This window comes from Myotis daubentonii, chromosome 14 (genome assembly GCF_963259705.1).
Source record: "Myotis daubentonii chromosome 14, mMyoDau2.1, whole genome shotgun sequence".
Lineage (NCBI taxonomy): Eukaryota > Metazoa > Chordata > Mammalia > Chiroptera > Vespertilionidae > Myotis > Myotis daubentonii.
Window position 1 is genome coordinate 23,509,422 of NC_081853.1, and position 16,799 is coordinate 23,526,220.

A 16,799-nucleotide genomic window follows, 5' to 3' on the forward strand; every position below is an offset into this window, starting at 1 on the left:
TCAACTGAATGGGTCTGGCTGCCTAAAAACCAAGTTCAGAGAATGAGAAGGGAGAAAAAACAAACAAAAAACCTCTCAAAAATAGAACCAAACAAAACAGGCACAAATGATATATATAAAAGGCCTGGCTTAATTCTGGCCTGGGGTGTTGGGTAGCCTATAATTAAAGGCTTGTCCTTGGTCTTACTTTCGTGATCTGCCTGGGAAGAGTGGGTAGTAGATGAGCCCAGGTCTTAAGACTTTCCCATTGCCCTGGTCCTTGTTTGGGAACAATCTCTCAGAGCTGTACCTGAGCACTTCCATTCTCTACTCACACAAGCTTCAGCAGGGGAAGCTGGTCCTGCTCTTGGCTCAGTGGAGGCAAGCCACTTGTGGCCTCATATCAAGAGTTCACTGGGTGATGACCTGCTCCACCACTCTGCTATCTGCATGGGCCCAAAGGTACTTGTTGCCCTGCTCTTACCTTTCAAGGACTCTCCCCTAAGGGGACTGTAAGGGCTGATGGGACTCACTCAGAGATTAAATAATACAGGATGCCCTCAGGGGTCTGACTGACCTGGGAACAACTGGCGATGGTGCTGGTGGGGAGACCAATGGAAGGGGCCCAGGCCACGTCTCGAACCCAGTCACTGTGTGCTTCCAGCTTCTGTTCCTCCTTCCACTGGCCATCCTCTTCCTCCCTAAAGAGGAGATCAGAAGAGAATCGGGTAGCAGCCCAGGAGCCTTTCCCACACCTCTATTGTGCACGTGGATCACATTCCTTCTCCACATTGTAAGCTCCACAGGGGCTGAGAAACTATTCCATCTGTCTGATTTCATTTGTTGAGTCTGCAGAGTTTTATCCAATTCACCAGCTATAATGCATTGCTTTCCCATAGCCAAGTCAGCTCTAGCAATTAGGAATTAGGGAAAGAGTGAATGAAACTGCTTCAGCTAACAGCAAGTTGTTTTTTTTTTTTTTTTTTAAAGGATGTCCTCTGACAGTGAAAACAGTATTCTATGGGCAAGAGGAAAAAAGATGATCCTGTTTTTTTCTGAGCTGTGGCTGTCATGGGAGGTAGAGTAGAAGGCTGTCCCCTTGAGAAGTCCACGAACCCCACTTACTTCCACAGCTTGATGAGGTTGTCACAGCCGCCTGAGGCAAATTTCTTGATGTAGTTGGGCTTCTGTCCTGAAGGCTGGTCTATGAGGCTTCCAGGTACAACAGCAGGGGCCCAGCTGACAGCATTGCAGCCAATCTGTAAGGAGGGGGACTTGTGACTCGGCCCCTTCGCCTGGCAACAGAACACGCTTTGGCAGAGCCAAGGCTGTTGCTCATTCCCCTCTAGTCCTCAGGTCTGGCTTAGGCAGGACAGCTGTTTTTGATGAACTAAGGATTAGCCACTCAATTCTCCTTTAAGGATTCCTACCAGGGTGTATATTTTTCAGCAGTATGCATTTAAAGTGAGAATTAGGGACTCTGAGGAATTTAAGAAACAGAACATTTTTCAAACATGAAAGGAGGACAGATTCAGAAAACCATACATAGTAAATATATAGCTTCGTGAATTACTCTGAAACACTCTTGAAATCATCACCAAGTTAAGAAATAAGACTGCAATTTACCCCGGAAGCCCTGTCATTATGTCCTACTTGAATCACAGCCCCTCTCACCCCGTAAGTACCCATTATCCTGACTTATAATCTTTTTGTTTTAGTTTTGTTACCCAAATGTGCATCCTGATACTACAGTTTAGTCTTGCTGTTTAAGTGTTTTTTGTTTTTTACTGTTTTTCACATCTCCTAATTTATAGCTTCCTCTTCTGATCCTTTTATTTTTTGTAATTTTTCTGTTGAAGAATCAGTGTCATCTGATCTGTAGTTTCTCAGGCTGGGTTTTGCTGTTAAATACTCAGTTCAACATATTCCTCTGAATTCCTACATTGTGAGCTGGATCCAGGATGGGATCAGACTCAGGTTTGACCCCTTTGCCAAGACAACATGTGGTGGTGTATTCTTTCATCAGCAGGCACATTATGTGACATTGTCTCTCTCTATTTTGTTAGAACCTGTCAGTAATTTATGCCTCTCTTAATTCACCGAGAGTTACAAAATGGTGATACTGTAATCCATTTCTTTGTCATTTATTACATGGAATACCCTAAATAGGGACAATTCCCCTCTTAATATTTGGTTGCCCAGCGGTACAGATCAGACAGGAAAGGCAGAATATGCTTGATTATTTCAGAATTGGTTCCCTAACTTTCTCCAAAGATGACTGATTTTCTCTTCAATGTCTGAACTCATGGATTTAAGCATATGTGGTAGGTTCAGTTCATTGCAATTATTCTCATTTTTGGCACTGTGAACCTGTCCAAGTTGGCTCCTTTGACATAATCCTAGTGTGTCAAAATATGACTTTATTTCTTTTCGATCTGGTATGACAAGACGTACAAGCTCATCTTGTACATTTCCTACTTCAGACCTGGAATTGCCATTTCCTCAAGAGTTCTGGTTTCCTTTAGTGAGAAGCTGTATTCAAGACCATAATCTGGTGCTAGGGATGCTCTCTGCCACATAATTATTTATCTTATAATAATATTGCCAATATGATTACTAAAATCTTTAATAAAGTATATGCAACGTTCTTCCTATTCTCCACTAGTTCTTTTTAAAAAAAATATGTCCTTATTGATTTCAGAGAAGGGAGGGAGAGAGAAACATCAATGATGAGAGAAAATCATTGATCAGCTTCCTCTGCACGCCCCACACCGAGGATCAAGCCTGCAACCCGGGCATGTGCCCTGACTGGTGATTGAACAGTGACTTCCTGATTCATAGGCTCATGCTCAACCACTGAGCCACGCTGGCCAGGCTCTCTCTGCTTTTATTTTATTTTTTGTGGGGGTCGGGAGGAGGTGTTTGTGTGTGAATGGTACCAACATGAAAATATGTGGATCTTCAGCTGCTCATGTGCCAAACTGTTGTTTTTGTTAAATCTAACCAGAGGATATTTTCTCCATTTGAGAGATTAAAAGGGAGGGAAGGTGATAAGGAAGGGAGGGGGGTAGAATGAGAAAGAGAGAGACAGAGAGAAACATCGATGTGAGAGAGAAACACTGATTGGTTGCCTCCTGCATGTGCCCCAACCGAGGCCGGGAATCGAACCTGCAACCCTTCAGTGTGTGGACCCACACTCTTAACCACTGATACAGCACTATCTGCCTTTGCAGAGCACATGGCCAATACATCCTGTACTCTGCCTTCTAACCCTCATTTAGTCTTAGTTCTCTACCACAAACTATTTATACAGGCATACCTTGGAGATACTGCAGATGTGGTTCAGACCACTGCTATAAAGTATCAAAATAAAGTGAGTTGTAATCTTTTTGCTGGTGGAGTCTTGCCTTTAATTTGTAAAAAGCACAGCATCAGTGAAGTGCAATAAAATGAGGTATGCATGTATAAATGTCTTTCTAGTCATTTTTGTTGTCTGAAGCTTATTTTCTAGTAGACACATCGATTGGTTGCCTCAAGAAGGGCTCATGAAAACAATAATTATTGAGTTCTTGTATACTAACAACTTTCTATTCTCCAAAATAAAAATTTAAAAACAGCTTTGAGGTATACCTGACATTAACTGCACATAAAGTACACAATTTGATTAACTTTGACATAGATATACCCTGAAAAACTAACACTACAATCAAGATAACAAACATATCTCCCTTTCCCCAGCTGCTGGTAAGCTGCTCCGTCCTTCCAAGAAAGCTGAGGAGGAGGAGGCCCTGGCAACTAGCACCACTCCCGGCAGCGCTCACTCACCCAGCACCCGCCCACACCAAGGCCTCCACCTCGGAGCTGGCATCTACCCGGCCACTATCCTGCACGATGGTGCCTTCTCCCGCACGACGATGTGGAGCCAGTGATGGAGGATAAGATCAATGCCCTCATCAAAGCAGCTGGAGTAAACGTTGAACCTTTCTGGCCAGGCTTGTTTGCAAAGGCTCTGGCCAATGGCAAACACTGGGAGTCTCATCTGCAATGTAGGGGCAGATGGACCTGCCCCAGCAGAAGATGTGCCCCCTCCACCACTGCTGCCCCCAGCTGAGGAGGAGAAAGTGGAAGCAAAGAAAGAAGAATCTAGAGTCTGATGATGTCACAGGCTCTGGTCTTTTTGACTACATTTCTTTTGTAACACATCCAATAAAAATCGAAACTTTGAGAGACGTGTTTGCTCATTTTTAACAAAGTGCTGAAAGAAAAAAAACTTAGCACTAAGAATATTCCACCTGGTAAAGTTATTATCCAGACTCGAAGGAGAGAGTTTTTTCTAGACAAGCAAAAGCTTGAGATGAAGTGGGGTGGGAGATGAGTTAGAACTCCTTTTCTCAGAGGGCAGCTTATTTTTTTAAAAAAAAAAAAAGCTAAAGGTCTTCATCATGATTAAATCAGCCTTATAAAAAGTTAAAGGGACTTCTTTAAACTGAAATAAAGGGTGCCAATTAGTAACAAGAAACATATGAAAGTATAATCGTAAAGGTAAATAAATATATAGTAATGTTAGTGGACTAATCACTTACAGAGCTACTATGAAGGTCAAAAGACAAAAATAGTAAAAATGACTATCACTACAATAATTAAGGGATACAAAAGATAAAAAGATGTGAAATGTTACATTGAAAACATAAAACCCGAGTGGGGAGAGAGTAAAAATGTAGAGCTTTAGAATGTATTTAAACTTAAGCTACCAACTTAAAACAAACTTGTAAATATAGATTGTTATATGTAAGCCTCATGTAAACCACAAAGCAAACACCTATAGTAGATGCACAAATGGTAATGAGAAAGGGATCCAAGCATGCCACCAAAGAAAGTCATCCAACCACAACTACTAGTAAGAGGAGAGCAAGAGAAGAAGAAAGGAACATAGGAAGTAACAAGAGCCACAAAACAATTATTAAATGGCAATAAGCACATACCTATCAATAATTACTTTTAAAAAATATACTTTATTGATCTTTTACAGAGAGGAAGGGAGAGGGATAGAGAGCCAGAAACATCGATGAGAGAGAAACATCGATCAGCTGCCTCCTACACACCCCCCACTGGGGATGTGCCTGCAACCAAGGTACATGCCCGTGACCGGAATCGAACCTGGGACCTTTCAGTCCGCAGGCCGATGCTCTATCCACTAAGCTAAACCAGTCAGGGCTATCAATAATTACTTTAACTGTAAAACAGACTAAATTCAACAAAAGAATAGCTGAATAGATCAAATACCAAAAGCCAAGAGTATGCTGCTGACAATAGGCTAATTTTGGATATAAGAATACAGACTGAAAGTGAAGGGATGGAAAAATGGAAAACAAAAAAGCTGGGGGGTCAAACCTGCAACTCAGGTGTGCGCCCTTGGCCAGGAAGTGAGCACGTGACCCTTTGGTATAACACACCTATACTTATGTTAGACAAAATAGACTTTAAAATGAAGACTGTAATAAGAGAAAAAGAAGGGCATTACATAATTATAAAGGTGTCAACCCAACAAATATCCTATCTAATAATAGCCAAACATGGCAATTGACCATACCTTCGCTACACCTCCCATTGGCTAATCAGCGAGATATGCAAATTAAGTGCCAACAAAGATGGCGACTAATTTGCATACTGCAGGCAGGGTGGGACAGTGTGAGCCGCCATCCAGGCCCCTGTGGACGACCCCAGGAGCCGCCTGCCTGCTGCCCGGGACCCGATGATCTGGTCCCGGGGCCGCAGGCAGGCCCGCCCCGCAAGCCCCAGAAGCCGCCAGATATGGCAGTGACTCTATCAGTAAGCACTCTGAAAGTCAGTGGCATAAATGCACCAATTAAAAGACAGATTATGTGAGGGTGAATCAAAAACAAAACCCACTTTAAATATAAATATAAAGACACATATAGATTAAAAGTAAATGAATTAAGCTGCAGCCGATTTTGCTCAGTGGATAGAGCATTAGCCCATGGACTGAAGGGTCCCAGGTTCGATTCCAGTCAAGGGCATGTACCTCAGTTGCTGGCTTGATCCCCAGTCCCTATCACAGCATGTGCAGGAGGCAACCAATCAATGTGTCTCTCCCTTTCCCTTCACTCTAAAATTCAATGGAAAAATATCCTTGGGTGAAGATTAACAAAAACAAAGTAAATGGATTAAGTAACATTAAAGAGATTATAAGAAAAATATATTCCAAATTTTGTTAATTGTACAGTGGGGCCTTGACTTACGAGTTTAATTCGTTCCGTGATGGAACTCGTAACTCAAATTACTCGTATGTCAAATCAATTTTCACCATTACAATGACACGTGATGCTGGGCTGATGTTGTGGCGTTCACTGTGACGTTCGCTGCACCAACTAGCAGTGGGGTATCTGAAGCTGGCTCGTAACCCGAATTTTAGCTCGCAACTCAAAGCAAAAAATCGGCCAAGAGACGGCTCGTATCTTGAAAAACTCGTTAGTCGGGATACTCATAAGTCAAGGCCCCACTGTATAATGGTTAAGTTTAAATTATTAACACCTAAGAAATTGGGTGAAGGGTACATATAATATGCTATAGTATTTTATAATTTTTTTTACATGTATGAGATTATTTCAAATTAAAATATTAAAAAATTAAAAATAAAATATTAATTGAAATGTATCTGCATTACATGGAAAATCTCCTAATTGCTTCTAGCATAATTTATTAAATTGTGCTAAAATTTACAAGGGTTCAATTAAAAGATATCTTTTTTTTTTTTTAAAATATATTTTATTGATTTTTCACAGAGAGGAAGGGAGAGAGAGAGAGTTAGAAACATCGATGAGAGAGAAACATCGATCAGCTGCCTCCTGCACATCTCCCACTGGGGATGTGCCCGCAACCCAGGTACATGCCCTTGACCGGAATCGAATCGAACCTGGGACCCCTCAGTCCGCAGGCCGACGCTCTATCCACTGAGCCAAACCGGTTTCGGCTAAAAGATATCTTAATTCACGCTGAAACCGGTTTGGCTCAGTGGATAGAGCGTCGGCCTGCGGACTGAAGGGTCCCAGATTCGATTCCGGTAAAGGACATGTACCTTGGTTGCGGGCACATCCCCAGTGGGGAGTGTGCAGGAGGCGGCTGGTCGATGTTTCTCTCTCATCGATGTTTCTAACTCTCTTTCTCTCTCTTTCCTCTCTGTAAAAACTCAATAAAATATATTAAAAAAAAAAAGATATCTTAATTCTAAATTATATAATAGAAAATATATAATAGTGCAGTTATAAGCACTTACCTGAAAATAAAAATTTAAAGAAGCGAATTTAAAGAAGGGATTAGCCAAAGAAAATATATGCACAACCCATGGACACAGACAACAGTATGGTGATGGCCAGAGAGAAGTGGGGGGCAACAGCTGGGTAGAGGGGGCAAAAGGCGGGAAATAGGGACATCCTATATCCTATCTAATAAAAGAGAAACATGGTAATTGGCGTACAACCGCTACCCTTCCCATTGGCTAATCAGGGGCAATATGCAAATTAACTGCCAGCCAAGATGGCAGCCGGCAGCCAGGCAGCTTGAAACTAAGATGAGGCTTGCTTGCTTCAGTGACGGCGGACTCTAACGTTCCCCGCCTGCCGCTGCAGGCCTCTGAGCTGCAACTCTAAGCAACTATGTAACAAATATAGAAGCTAAACAAAACCCCAGAAACCTGCTTTAGTCCACTGGGCTTCAGCCAGCAGATTCGCAACATTGTAAGCAAAGGCCAGAAACCTACTTTCAGCAGCGGAGGCCTAAGAGCTGGAGCCAAGCCTCAAAGCTAAAGCTGGCCCAGAATAAAAAAGAAAAAAAAAAGAAAAAAAGGAGCGGTTGGGAGCTTCAGTCACCCCCAGCCTGAAAACAGCCCTCAGCCCCTCACCCAGACTGGCCAGGCACCCCCAGTGGGGACCCCCACCCTGAAGGGTGTGTGACCAGCTGCAAACAGCCATCATCCCCTCACCCAGGCTGGCCAGGCACCCCAGTGGGGACCCCCACCCTGATCCAGGACACCCTTCAGGGCAAACCAGCCAGCACCCACCCGTGCACCAGGCCTCTACCCTATATAGTAAAAGGGTAATATGCCTCCCAGCACCGGGATCAGCGTGACAGGGGGCAGCGCCCAAACCCCCTGATCGCCCTGTGGCTCTGTGTGTGACAGGGGGTGGGGCCACAACCTCTCTATCCACCCTGCTCTGTTCGTGACAGGGGAAGGTGCCCCAACCCCCGATCAGCCCTGCTCTGTGCCTGATAAGGGGGAGCTCCCCAACCCCCTGATCGCCCTGCGGCTCTGTGTGTGACAGGCTGCGGCGCCCCAACCCCCTGATCGGCCCATGCTCTGTGTGTGACAGGGTGCGGCGCCCCAACCCCGTCCCCCCGCCCACAGGCCCTGCTCTGTGTGTGACAGGGTAGAGCCATAACCTCCCCATCGGCCCTGCCCTGAGTGTGACAGTGGCGGCGCCCCAACCCCCTGATAGGCCCTGCTCTGTGGGTGATAGAGGGCAGCGCCTCAACCCCCTGATGGGCCCTGCTCTGTGCGTGACAGGGGGCAGCGCCCCAACCCCCTGATTGGCCCTGCTCTGTGTGTGACAGGGGGGTGGCGCCGCATCCTCCCCATCGATCCTGCCTTGAGTGTGACAGGGGATGGTGCCCCAACCCCCCAATCAGCACTACCCTGAGCGTGACTGAGGGTGGCATCACAACCTCCCGATCACCCTGCTCTGTGCATGACAGGGGGTGGTGCCCCAACTCCCCAATCGGCCCTGCTCTGAGCCCGACCAGGGGCTGCACCTAGGGATTGGGCCTGCCCTCTGCCACCCGGGAGCAGGCCTAAGCCAGCAGGTCGTTATCTCCCGAGGGGTCCCAGACTGCGAGAGGGCACAGGCCAGGCTGAGGGACCCCCTCCCCCGTGAGTGCACAAATTTTTGTGCATCGGGCCTCTAGTAATAATAATAAAAGGCTAATATGCAAATTGACTGAACGGCAGAATGGCCGGTTGCTATGATGCGCACTGGCCACCAGGGGGCAGAAGCTCAATGCAGGAGCTGCCCCCTGGTGGTCAGTGCACTTCCATATGGGGAGTGCCACTCAACCAGAAGCTGGCTCATGGCTGGCCAGCGCAGAGGTGGTGGCAGGAGCCTCTCCCACCTCCGTGGCAGCATTAAGAATGTCCAACTAACGGTTTAGGCCTGATCCCTTGGGGGCCTAAGCCTTTAGTAGGACATCCCCTGAGGGCTCCCTGGCTGCCAGAAGGATGTCTGACTGCAAGCTTAGGCCTGATCCCCCGGGGAGTGGGCCTAAGTCAACAGGTGGACATCCTCCAAGGGGTCCTGGACTGCAAATGGGTGCAGGCTGGGCTGAAGGACCCGCGCCCCCCCCCCCCCCGCCCGCACAAATTTTTGTGCACTGGGCCTCTAGTTTATAGTATTTGTAAATATTTATGCACCCAACACAGAAACACCTAAATATATAAGCAAATAATAACAGACCCAAAGGGAGAAACAGAAAACAATATAATAATAGGAGACTTTAATACCCCACATACATCAATGGATAGATCACCCAGAGAAAATCAGTAAGAAAAAAATCAACCTTAACAACATGTTCAATCAGAGAGACTTAACTCAAATGCACATGGGAAATTTTCCAGGACCTACCATATGTTAGGCCGCAAAACCAGTCCAATATAAGAAGATTGAAATCCTATTAAACATCTTTTCTAACCACAATGGTATGAACTGGAAATCAATTATGAGAAAGCTGGAAAATTCACAAATATATGGAAATTAAACATCATGCTACTGAACCACTGGTTAATGAAGAAATCAAAAGAGAAAAAAAAAAACCTTGAGAAAATGGAAACAGCCTTCGCCAGTATGTTCAGCGGTTAAGAGTGTTGGCCCACACACCAAAGGGTCACAGGCTCAATTCCTGGCCAAGGGTACCCCCCTGGGTTGCAGGTTTGACTCCTAGCCCTGGTGTGTGTGGGGGGGCTGGGAGGCAACCAATGGATGTGCATCTCTCACATTGATGTTTCTCTAATCACACCATCCAGAGCAATTTCCATTTGTCTCAGGTGAGGATTAACAACAATGCAAACAGAAATACAGTATACCACAATTTATGGATGTAGAAAAAGCAGTACTAAGAGGGAAGTTTATAGCGATAAATGTCTACTTCAAGACACAAAAATATTCAAACAACTAACTTTACATCTCAAGTACTAGAATAAAAACAAATGAAATCAAAAGTTAGAAGAAAGGAAATAAAAATCAGAAAGGATTTATAAAATAGAGACTAAAAAGACAATGAGACTAAGAGCTGGTTCTTTGAAAAGATGAACGAACAAATTCCTAGAAACATACAATCTCACAAAACTGAATCAGGAAAATGTGAAGAGACCAATAACAAGTAATGAAACTGAAGCAGTAATGAAAAAAACTCCCAGCAAACAAAAGTCCTGGACGGGATGGCTTCACAGGCAAATTTTACCAAACATTCAGAGAACTAATACCTATCTTCAAACCGTTCCAAAAAATTCAAGAGGGGGGAAGACTTGCAAGCGTTTTTTTACAAGGCCAACATTTTCCTAATTCTAAAACCAGATAAAGACACTATAAAGAATTATAGGCCAATATCTCTGATGAACAAAGATGCTAAGATCCTCAACAAAATATTAGCACACTGGATCCTAGCAATACATTAAAGAGATCATACACCATGATCAAATAGGATTTACTCTGGGGTTGCAAGGGTACAATATTTGCAAATCAGCGAATGTGTTATCTATAATAATAAAAGCGTAATATGCTAATTAGACCGGATAGCCGAACGACCTTCCGGATGTCCTTCCAGATGACCTTCTGGACAAGCTGGGGCTGTGAGGGCTGCGGCTGTGAAGCCCAGCCCCTTGCACGAATTTCGTGCATTGGGCCTCTAGTATCACATAAAATGAAAGGTAAAAGTCACATGAACACATCAGAAGATGCAGAAAAAACATTTGATAAAATCAAGCAGCCATTTATGATAAAAACTCTCAGCAAAGTGGGAACAGAAGGATCATACCTCAACATAATAAAAGCCATTTTGACAAACCTACAACCAACATCATTATATTCAATGGGGAAAAACTAAAAGTGTTTCTCTTAAGATCAAGACAGGGATGTCCACTTTCATCACTCTTATTCAACACTAGAGGCCCAGTGCATGAATTCAGGGGATCGGGCCAGCCAGGGGAGGGAACGCAGGAGGTTGGCCGGCCTGGGGGAGGAGCCATGGGCAGTTAGCCAGCCAGCTCCCCTCATCTCCCCCTGCCCCCGAACTCCCAGTCAAGGGGACAATTTGCATATTACCCTTTTAGTATATAGGATTATTATATAGGATAGTAATGGAAGACCTAGCCACTGCGATCAGACAAGAAAACATAAAAGGCATCCAAACTGGAAAGGAGGAAGTAAAACTGTCATTATTTGCAGATGACATGATATTGTACATAGAAAACCTAGACTCCACCAAAAAACTGCTAGATGTGATAAATGAATTTGGCAAAGTAGCAGGATACAAAATTAACACCCAGAAATTGGTGGCACTTTAAAAAAGTATTTTTATTGATTTTGGAGAGGAAGGGAGAGGGAGAGAGATAAAAACATCAGAGATGAGAGAGAATCATTGATTGGCCGCCTCCTGCATGCCCCCCACTGGTAATAGAGCCCAAAACCCAGGCATGTGCCCTGACAGAAAATTGAACCGCAACCTACTGGTTCTGAGGTCAGCACTCAACCACTGAGCCACACGCATTGGTGGCATTTTATACACCAATAATGAACTCTCAGAAAGAGAAACTAAGGAAACAATCGCATTTACTACTGCAGCAAAAAATAAAAAATAAGGCTCCTAGGAATAAGCTTAACCAAGACAGTAAAAGACCTGTACTTGGAAAACTATAGGACATTGAAGAAATAAATAGAGGAAGATACAAACAAATGGAAGTATATACTATGTTCATGATCTGGAAGAATTAACATCATAAAAATGTCCGTACTACCCACGGCAATCTATAGATTCAATGCAATTCCTATTAAAATATCAAGTACATGTTCCATAGATCTAGAACAAGTATTCCAAAAAATGTATATGGAACCAAAAAAAGACCTCGAATAACCTCAACAATCTTGAGAAAGAATGAAGTTGGAGGGATCACAATACTGAATATCAAACTATACTACAAAACCACTGTAATCAAAACTGCCTGGAATTGGCATAAGAACAGGCATATAGATCAATGGAACAGAAACAGAGCCCAGAAATCAACCTACACCTTTATGGACAATTAATATTTGACAGAGGAGGCAAGAGCATACAAGGGAGTAAAAACAATCTTTTTAATAAATGGTATTGGGAAAATTGGACAGGTGGATGCAAAAAATGAAACTAGAGAAACCAAGATGGCGGCATAGGTAAACACCTGAAATTGCTGCCTCACACAACCACTTCAAAAATACAACTAAAAGACAAAACGGACACCATCCAGAACCACAGGAAGGCTGGCTGAGTGGAAATTCTACAACTAGAAGGAAAGAGAAAAGCACCGAGACTCAGAGGAGGTGCGGAAGTAAAGTGCAGAGGTACGGAGGCTCGAGCGCGGAAAGGGCTGGCAATGAAGGACTCCGGTGTCTTTTTGAATCGGGAGGGAGTCACAAGCTCCCGACTGCTCTGAACTCCAGTTCTGGGCGAGTCTCTGGGAACCCAGACCCATACGGGGAGAAACTGGACTCTCTGGCATCGGGTGGAACTCAGTGGCTTTCTCTCAGAGGTGCTTGCAGCGATTACCGAGGGACACTGAGACCCAGGGGCCTCTTAGGGCAGGGCTGAGGAGCAGCCATAGTTGTTTGCTCCACCCTGTTGATTCTCTGAGACCCTGCCCCACCCAAGCTGCGGCAGAGGCTTTTGCATATGAATGGGCTGGCCCTTTGAGATCTAAAATTACCTAACAAACTGCAGCTGAGTCAGAGAGACCCAGAACATCCAAAAGAAGGCTCAAGGCCCCACAGGAGCTTGCATTGCTTCACAGCTGGGCCTCATCTGGGCACCTCCAAACCCCAAACAAGGAAGAGGAATCTGCAGATCTCTCCATAGCTCCTGCTGGGTAGCCTCAGGCAGAGGCTAAATTAGCACCTCCTTAAAGATCCAAGAGCCCGTGTACCCAGTGGTCAGATTGGGACCATCCAGATTACAACTCCTCAGATCCATAAGGAACACACTCAGGGGGCAGACTCAGTGAACACCAAAGCCCCACTGAAGCAAGTCTTGCCCCATAAGGGTGTCTTCAGCACAGAAGTTCTCCCACTGTAGACAGCTGATTCTCACAGACAATTGGCCTGGAGGTCAATTCCTCCCAGTGATACCAACAACAATCAAGGCTTAACTACAACAAGACTGTTCACACAGTCCACAAAGGGGTGCACCAAGAGTGTCCACCTCAGGTAATTGGGGAGGCTGAGCCACTGGGCCCTATAGGACACCTAGCACACAAAACCACTCTATCAACACAGGGAAGCATAAAAAATGTGGAGACAAAGAAACAGATCACAAATGACAGAAATGGAGGAAAGCAAACGACTGGATATAGAGTTCAAAACCACACTTACAAGGTTTTTCAAGAATTTTCTAGAAACCCCCGATAAATTTAGTGAGATCCTCGAGGATATGAAAAAGGACCAACTAGAAATTAAGCATACATTGACCGAAATAAAGAATAATATACAAAGATCCAACAGCAGACAAGAGGATCCCAAGAATCAAGTCAAAGATTTGAAATATGAAGAAGCAAAAAATACCCAACCGGAAAAGCAAAAAGAATACAAAAATATCAAGATAGTGTGAGGAGCCTCTGGGACAACTTTAAGCGTACCAACATCCAAATTATAGGGGTGCCAGAAGAAGAGAGAGAGAAAGATATTGAAAACCTATTTGAAGAAATCATGATAGAAAACTTCCCCTACCTGGCGAAAGAAATAGACTTACAAGTCCAGGAAGCACAGAGAACCCCAAACAAAAGGAATCCAAAGAGGACCACACCAAGACACATCATAATTAAAATGCCAAGAGCAAAAGACAAAGAGAGAATCTTAAAAGCAGCAAGAGAAAAACAGTTAGTTACCTACAAGGGAGTACCTATACGACTGTCAGTTGATTTCTCAACAGAAATTGTGCAGGCCAGAAGGGAGTGGCAAGAAATATTCAAAGTGATGAATATTAAGAACCTACAACCAAGATTACTTTATCCAGCAAAGCTATCATTCAGAATTGAAGGTCAGATAAAGAGCTTCACTGATAAGAAAAAGCTAAAGGAATTCATCACCACCAAACCAGTATTATATGAAATGCTGAAAGGTATTCTTTAAGAAGAGGAAGAAGAAGAAAAAGGTAAAGATAAAAATTATGAACAACAAATACATATCTATCAACAAGTGAATCTAAAAATCAAGTGAATAAAAAATCTGATGAACAGAGTAAACTGGTGAATATAATAGAATCAGGGGCATAGAAAGGGAGTGGACTGACAATTCTCAGGGGGAAAAGGGTGTGGGGGGTTTGGGAAGAGACTGGACAAAAATCGTACACCTATGGATGAGGACAGTGGGGGGGGGGTAAGGGCAGTGGGTGGGGTGGGAACTGGGTGGAGGGGAGCTATGTGTGTGTGTGTGGGGGGGAAGAGGAGCTGTAATAATCTGAACAATAAAGATTTATTAAAAAAAAAAAAAAAAGAAACTAGACCACCAACTTACACCATACACAAGAATAAACTCAAAATGGATAAAAGGCTTAAATATAAGTAACAAAATCATAAAAAATCCTAGAAGACATAAGAAATAGTCTCAGACATCTGGCATAGCCATATTTTACTGACATATCTCCTAGGGCAAGGGAAACAAAGGAAGAAAATAAACAAATGAGACTACATCAAACTAAACAGTTTCTACACAGCAAAAGAAACCAACAAAATGAAAAGGGAACCTACTATATGGGAGAACATATTCGCCATGATACATCTGATAAGGGGTTAATTTCCAAAATACACAAAGAATTTATATAACTGAACACCAGGAAGCAAACAATCCAATTAAAAAATTGGCAAAGGTCCCGACTAGACATTTCTCTAAGGACTACATGGTCAATAGACATATGTAAAAATGCTCAACATCACTATTCATCAGAGATGTAAATTAAAACTACAACGAAGTATCACCTCACACCTGCCAGAATGGTTACCATCAATAAATCAATGAACAAGTGCTGGTAAGGACGCAGAGAAAAAGGAACTCTGGTGTACTGCTGGTGGGAATGCAGACTGGTGCAGACACCGTGGAGAACAGTATTGAGTTCCCTCATCAAATTAAGAATGGAACTGCTGTTTGACCCATTGATCCCACTTCCGGAAATATATCCTAAGATAGATTCCAATAAACACCATTCAGAAAGGATATCCATTGTGTAAATGTACCACAGCTTTTTTATCCACTCATTCCAGATCTGGAAACAAGATCTGAAGTGCCCATCAATAGGTGAGTGGATAAAAAAGCTGTGGTACATTTACACAATGGAATACTAAGCAGCTGTAAACAAAGGAACTCTCTTACTCTCTGTGACAGCACGGATGGACCTGGAGACTTACAGAGTTCAGAGGGGGGGTAGGTGGGGGGACCGGATCAAAGAAGGTGAAGAGAGTAACCAAAGAACACATATACATAGTCCAAGGACACGGACAACAAAGTGGTGAAGGTCAGTGGTGGAGGTGGGCAAAGCGGGGGGAAATGGGGAACATCTGTAATAGTGTCAGCAACAAAAAAAGGGGTGTTAATGGTATGGGAATTTAGATATTAATTTTTTAAAAAGTTAAAAACAAAACCACAAAACTTCTCCCAGTTTCAGCTATGCTTTGCAGTGAATATTTGTTAGCTATTTTAGAAGGCACCCCATTGCTTTCTTTCTCCTCCTGTTCAGATACCAATACTATGCAGGGATTGCTGGTGATGGATTCCTCTGCACTAATATTTAAATTTGTGGAAATAGCTTGTTACCCAGTTTTGTTGTGTTGTTCATGAAGTTTTGGTTTTGCTACCTAGTTGTTCTGCTGGTTTTATGTAGAGATGTAGAAAGATTGAAAACTATGATGCCCCTCCCCAATATCTTGCCAGAAGCCCCTCAACCTATTCATTTTTGCAAATTAGTCAGCAGATGGGGATCAGAAGTCCCCAAGTAATAAGACCCTGAGACAAGTTCCTAGGGTCTTGAGGGCTGGGCAGGTTGTGGATCCATGAATGTGGGGGAAACTGACTTTAGTTTCCTTCCATCTGGGTAGATTTCAGAAGTGTTTGGGACCATCAAAGCCGTAACTGCTGAGTAGAGAGAAGGCAGGCAGATTCTAGAGTTCTAACTCTGGCAGTGCCTTCTCTCAGTCACTTACTTTTTCTGGGCCTCACTTGCCTCAACATAAAATCTGACTAGGACTGCATACCTTGCATATTTGTTAGCTTCTTTTGTTCACAAACATTCATGAATTACATGACACACAGTAGGTGCTCAAGAGAATATGAGTCCCCCCCCTCCCCCTCTATGTCCACAGTGTTTTCTTGACCATTTCAACCTTAATGTCCATTGACTAGAAGTACAGAAAACTAAATTCCTATGATGTTTCTGTAACACCACTCAGTTCCAGGGGGTCCCAATGACCACCACAAGGCATGTCAACTTGGCATCCATAGCAAAGGAGGCAGGTAGGCAGG

General features: G+C 43.7%; 1 protein-coding gene across 3 annotated transcripts in view; it reads right to left on the minus strand.

The window, feature by feature from the left end:
- SEC13 (SEC13 homolog, nuclear pore and COPII coat complex component) overlaps positions 1-16,799 on the minus strand; it is a 28,521-nt gene that overhangs the window by 3,239 nt on the left and 8,483 nt on the right. For all 3 annotated transcript variants that reach the window (XM_059663541.1, XM_059663540.1, XM_059663542.1), the window contains 2 exons: positions 1,105-1,238; positions 557-680 (listed from right to left, as the gene is read on the minus strand). In XM_059663541.1, the coding sequence (XP_059519524.1) occupies positions 557-680; positions 1,105-1,238 (258 nt within the window). The remainder of the gene's footprint in view (positions 1-556; positions 681-1,104; positions 1,239-16,799) is intronic.